The sequence below is a fragment of the Pinus tabuliformis genome, chromosome 3_1 (assembly GCF_031772625.1).
Source record: "Pinus tabuliformis cultivar Carrire ecotype Pingquan chromosome 3_1, CPIR1, whole genome shotgun sequence".
Lineage (NCBI taxonomy): Eukaryota > Viridiplantae > Streptophyta > Pinopsida > Pinales > Pinaceae > Pinus > Pinus tabuliformis.
Genome location: NC_142301.1, coordinates 870,082,143 through 870,088,142, shown reverse-complemented (window position 1 = coordinate 870,088,142; position 6,000 = coordinate 870,082,143). Strand labels below are relative to the sequence as shown.

The following is a 6,000-nucleotide window of genomic DNA, read 5'->3' as shown; positions in this document are numbered from 1 at the left end:
CACCTGGAATTACCCCTTTTAATCGAACAAAAACAATTTTTAAAAATACTCTAAACCAAACATTCAATAATACACTTATGACACTTACCATTAAAAATTAACAATTTGCCAATAAAATTTACTTCCCGTAAATAACAATTAAAACAAAATTCCATGATTACGAGTTAAATCCACATTCAATAATACACCCACCGAACGTACCATTATTGCTGCTCTACTCAGAGAAATTTATAATATCATTAAGCCTGACTTAGGCTGCATAACAGCGGATTGTAAACAGGTCTGGTGCAAGCCCCCAGACTGCACGAGCATTAGACTTTCGAATATTTAAAAACCTAACTGAATACACCACAGAATTTGAATATTATAAAAGCCCATTGTAGAATATCAATATGCATGTTATAATAAATTGATAAATTCTTTAAAAGGTGGTAGAAGTGGCCTCCGCATCTCCCAATCCCAACAACTCAAGTATGCGATAGACGACAGTTGTGATATATCGTCATCTGAACCGGGCAGACTGCAAAAGCTTGTGATGTTAATGGGGAAGCACCGCCATAGCCCTAGGCTCTATGAGGGATATTATTGAGGTTGAAGTTTCAGACCATTTTGCTTCATGATTAAACAGCTCAGGAAGGCATGGGATTTTTTGCAGTAATACCACTAGTGTTTGGCCTACTGATATCAGTCTCATGCGTTGCAACGTCTGATACTGCTTTAATGTCTGCCGATGGAAAGGCACTGCTAAAAATCAAATCTTGTTTGATAGATCCCGCAGGCCATCTGAACGATTGGCATGAAAATAATGGCAAGCATTGCAGCTGGACTGGGGTCACCTGTAACGCCTATGGAAGAGTTACTGAACTCGATATTTCTGATATGAATTTGACTGGTAATATTTCCGATGATATTCAGCTGCTTACAGACCTTCAAAGCTTGAAGATCTGTTGCAATGAATTTTCCACAGCTTTGCCGGATTCGATAGCGAATCTGACCCACTTACTGGTTTTTGATATAAGTCACAATTTCTTTGTCGGCGGTTTCCCGAGCGGTTTGGGTCGAGCGCAGGGACTGGTCAATATTTCTGCATACAGCAACAATTTCACGGGAAAGCTGCCGGAGGATCTCGGCGAGCTTTCGAAGCTGGAGTATTTGGATTTGAGAGGAAGCTACTTTGAGGGCAGTATTCCCAAGTCGTTCAAGGGGCTTTTAGGCCTGAGATTTCTAGGCCTGTCAGGCAATAATCTGACTGGCCAGATTCCGCCTGAAATCGGCCAGCTGCCATTGCTGGAGCGATTGATTCTCGGATACAATAAATTCGATGGCGGCCTTCCTGCAGAGATAGGGAATCTGACAAAGCTTGAATACTTAGATCTGGCCTATGCTAATCTCGATGGCAGCATACCAAAAGAATTGGGAGGTCTCAAGAATCTCCATACTTTGTTTCTTTACAAAAATAAGTTCACAGGAACTATCCCGCCCGACTTCGGCAACATGAGTTCCATGATGTCCTTAGATTTATCTGATAACTTTCTCTCGGGGACCATTCCTCCTGAAATCGGGAAGCTCAGAAATTTGCAGCTGCTGAGCATTATGTACAATAATTTCACCGGGATTGTGCCTGCTAGCATTGGGGATCTCCCAAAGCTTCAGACGCTGGAAATATGGAACAATTCCTTGAGTGGTCATTTGCCACAGCAACTTGGACAGAACTCGCCCCTGGAATGGCTGGATGTCTCGTCCAATTTCTTCAGCGGTCCAGTGCCTGCAAATTTGTGCAACAGAGGCAATCTTACTAAACTTATTCTGTTCAACAATGGATTCTCTGGTCCCATTCCCGACAGTTTGGCCAAGTGCCCCTCGCTGTGGAGGGTGAGGATGCAGAACAATGAGGTCTCAGGTTCAATTCCAGCCGGTTTCGGCAGGCTCCCAAATCTGACGAGGCTCGAATTGGCTCACAATCGGCTCACGGGAACTATTCCAGGAGATCTCAGTCTGTCGCCCAGGCTTTCTTTCATCGATCTTTCTTACAATCTGCTCCATGGAGTTCTTGATTCAGAAATCTGGAAAATTTATAACTTGCAGCGGTTTTATGTTTCTAACAACAATCTATCGGGATCGATCCCTGGTCAGTTCGATTCCTGTCTGTATCTCTCTGTTCTAGATCTTTCTAATAACTTTTTTTTCGGAAGCATTCCTGTGGCTATTAGCAAGTGTGAGAAGCTGGTGGCGCTGGACTTGAAGAACAATAATCTGAGCGGAAGTATTCCTTCTGAACTTGCAGTAATGCGCGCTCTAGCAATTGTGGATCTCTCCATCAACAATCTCACGGGCACCATTCCAACCAGATTTGGCAGCTCAGCTTCACTGGAAATTTTCAATGTCTCTTATAACGATCTCTCCGGCTCTGTTCCGACCGATGGGATGTTCAGAACAGCCACGGCTGATAGCTTTGCGGGGAATCACGGACTCTGTGGAGGAATCCTGCCCCCTTGCAACCCCATTGATACATACAATGTGTCAGGCATGAGTTTGCCAATGGCGTGGCTAATTATAATGTTGGTTACTATCGGTGGAGGCTTGGTTCTTGTAGCTGGAGGGCGGTTTCTGTACAAACGTTACTATAGCTGTAGCCAGGCCCTCGAGAACGAGGACAGCGACGCCTGGCCATGGAGGCTGACGGCCTTCCAGAGACTCAACTTCACAAGCAGCGAAATCTTGGCTTGCATAAAGGACTCCAACATCATAGGAATGGGAAGCACCGGTACAGTTTACAGGGCCGAGATACCCCGAGGCGAGGGCGTCGTGGCTGTCAAGAAGCTCTGGAGATCGCAGAAGGAGCTCGGCGTTGACCCCTCCAATACCTCTTTTATTGCAGAGGTCGATTTGTTGGGGAATCTAAGGCATAGGAACATACTCAGGTTGCTCGGCTACTGCTACAACGATGTCCACGCATTGTTAATCTATGAATACATGCCCAACGGGAGCCTGGCAGAGGCCTTGCACGGGAAGGGATCTTGCGGCAGCAATCTGTTGGTTGATTGGGTTTCGAGGTATAACATTGCAGTGGGTATTGCTCAGGGACTGTGTTACCTTCACCATGACTGTTTTCCTCTTGTGGTTCACAGGGATGTTAAATCCAATAACATTCTGCTCGACTCCAACCTGGATGCCCGTGTTGCAGACTTTGGGCTGGCCAAGATTATAGAGACGCAGGCATCAATGTCGATGGTAGCAGGTTCATATGGCTATATTGCTCCAGGTATCCATCTAGTTTTTCATTTAGTCAAAACAATAATAGCAGCAAGATTTCGATACGAATATGGATTCCATTGCAAACCAATATTAGGCATTGTCCAAAACTGATTTTTATTTTTCCCAAAATCTTGATATTTTATGTAAAATGGGTTTTTGATTTTATATACGGATTCAGTATATTATTGCACTTTTATGAAAAATTTATAATTCAAGTTTGTGATTTTAACAAATTTTTTTGTTATATATTCTAGATATATTAGATCAGAAAATATATCATTTCCTGTGATATTCTATTCTAGATAGATTAGATCAGAAAATATATCATTTCTTGTGATATTCTAGACAGATTAGATCATAAAATATACCAGAAACTTTTCAAAACTTATAATAGATAGACTATGGCCAAACTAATAACAGATAGACTATGACCAAATGATTAGATAAAAAAGTACAATAGAATACATATATGACTACCATTATGGAGAGGTTACAACTAAAACTTGTGATTCCAACAAATTCCTGATTCTAGACAAATTAGGAAATATGCCCAAAAACCTTCCAAAATTTATAATAAATAAACCAAGGCCAAATAAATGACGACCATTATGTTCAATTACAACAACATTTTCTACTTCTTATTCCTGATTCTATTCCTTATTCTACTTGATTCTAGATAAATTAGATTAAAAAATATGCCCGTAAACCTTCCAAAACTTGTAATAAATAAACCAGGGCCAAATAAATGACTACCATTATGATTTAGCAATTACAACATTTTCTACTTCTTATACTTTAATTATGATTAATGATATAAAAATCACCTAATCAACATATATCAACCTAATTAACAATAAACATCAACCTAATTAGAAATTAACAACTTACTAATGAGATTGAACTGAGATTGAACTAATATTAGTATAACCATGCAAAAATGTTATATATAAAACACTAATATCAACATATATCAACCTCATTAACAATTAACGAATTACCAATGAGATTGTGCTAATATTACTATAACAATGCAAAATTGTTATATATATATATATATATATTAATTTCAATTAATTGAAATAAAATCTTTAAAAGCTCATGTGAGGAGTTCTTAAATTGATTAACCCTAACATATTTGGAATGTATCGGAGTATATTTCGCATTATTCCAAATCAATAATGTCCGCACTGTATTTCATATTACTACTTGGCCAATGTTTGCAACCGATTTGATTTTCAGGATTTCAATTATAATCTGGTTAATTAGTCTGGTTTTGTATCTGATTCATTTCGGTTTGCTATTTGATAAATTTGTGACAAATGTTAATTTTGTTTCAGAGTACGCGTACACGTTGAATGTGGACGAGAAGAGCGACATATACAGCTTTGGTGTCGTGCTCATGGAGCTCTTGACAGGAAGAAAGCCTGTCGACCCAGAGTTTGGAGAAGCCGTGACTATTGTGGAATGGGTTAGAGAAAAAATCAGAACGAAGGAGGGCATGGTTCAGGCCCTGGATTCCAACATTGGAGCTAGGTGCAGTCACGTTCAGGAAGAATTGATATTGGTGCTGCGGATAGCGGTGCTCTGCACCAGTAAATTGCCCAGAGATAGGCCCTCCATGAGAGATGTCGTGACCATGTTGGCTGAAGCGAAGCCCAGGAGAAAAAGCAGTGCAGCTGCCAAAGAAACCGCCGTGTTCAGCCCGCCTCCCATTTCAAGTCTGCTGTGAGTCTAAACGGTACTATGGCCGCCATGTACAGTCCCATAAAATCTCTGGAAGAAAACTCAAATCATGACGAAGGGATATTCACTGTATTAATCTTCTGTACGCAATTTGTTGAATTCATTGATGATGTATGGCTCCATTGACAACCGAACTTGTGGCGGCAAATGGTGGCATGGATTAATACTAGGAAGAATGAGATCCTGCTGCCCGGTGCCCGATAACTGTTATTTCTCATTGATTCAGTTAACAAAATCAACCTCTTAATAAAGATGGAAGCTGAAATCTGTAAAAGATCGTCTTTGATTTTAATTTTATTGTTTGTTGAAAATTCAGATGAAATCTCAATCCGAACACGCCAAACTGAAACTTCCCCAAGTCCGCTCCCGTTGAAAGCGCCTTTCTTCATAATTACTTTTTTCATTGTAATGTGTTTCCTTTTAATACAATGGGAAAATCTATAACCGGAGCATTAGTAATTACTAATTGGGATGGAGGGGCAATAATTATATTGGTTGTTATTTGCTGGTTGAGGTTAACTTATTTTATTCATTTTGATTCCAGGAAAATAATGTCACTTGTGTAGATTTTATTGAGAAGGAAAAGAAGGAAAATAATGTCACTTGAAATTCTTCACAGCATCTCGCATCTCATATAATGTGAAGATAATGTTATATGAAGATAATGGAACATGTTTTTATTTTTAGTAAACGTTTATTTTTAGTAAATGTTTATGGGTATTAGATTGTTAGCTTGTTTCTCTTTGATTTTGGGTGGTTAATCTATTTCTTCTATTTCAAAGAGGACAAACTTAACCGGTTTTCTTTTTTCAAGGAAAAGAAACTCTTAACAACAACATAATTAAGATATAATTCAGACCCAATTGTTCCATCGTTGACTCAAGCCTCACTCCAGCATGAGAGATATGTGTAATTTCATTTGTGTTCAACATGGACACGTTTCTCTTTTAAAAAAATATTTTCTAAATAAAAAAGTTAATGTCATCTATAATAAAAACAAAA

At 39.3% G+C, this 6,000-nt stretch overlaps 1 protein-coding gene across 2 annotated transcripts; it reads left to right on the top strand.

The window, feature by feature from the left end:
* Window positions 1–395: 395 nt before the first annotated feature.
* On the top strand, window positions 396–5,393 carry LOC149190338 (Leucine-rich repeat transmembrane protein kinase family protein). Of its 2 annotated transcripts, XM_089412122.1 has the most exons (3): window positions 396–2,128; window positions 2,285–3,262; window positions 4,593–5,393. In XM_089412122.1, the coding sequence occupies exons 1-3, from the start codon at window positions 640–642 to the stop codon at window positions 4,982–4,984; spliced, it is 2,859 nt and encodes a 952-aa protein (XP_089268248.1). In that variant the 5' UTR covers window positions 396–639; the 3' UTR covers window positions 4,985–5,393. The 2 variants fall into 2 exon arrangements, with proteins under 2 accessions (XP_089268248.1, XP_089268247.1); XM_089412121.1 differs by having other exon boundaries at window positions 397–3,262.
* The last annotated feature ends 607 nt before the right edge of the window (window positions 5,394–6,000 follow it).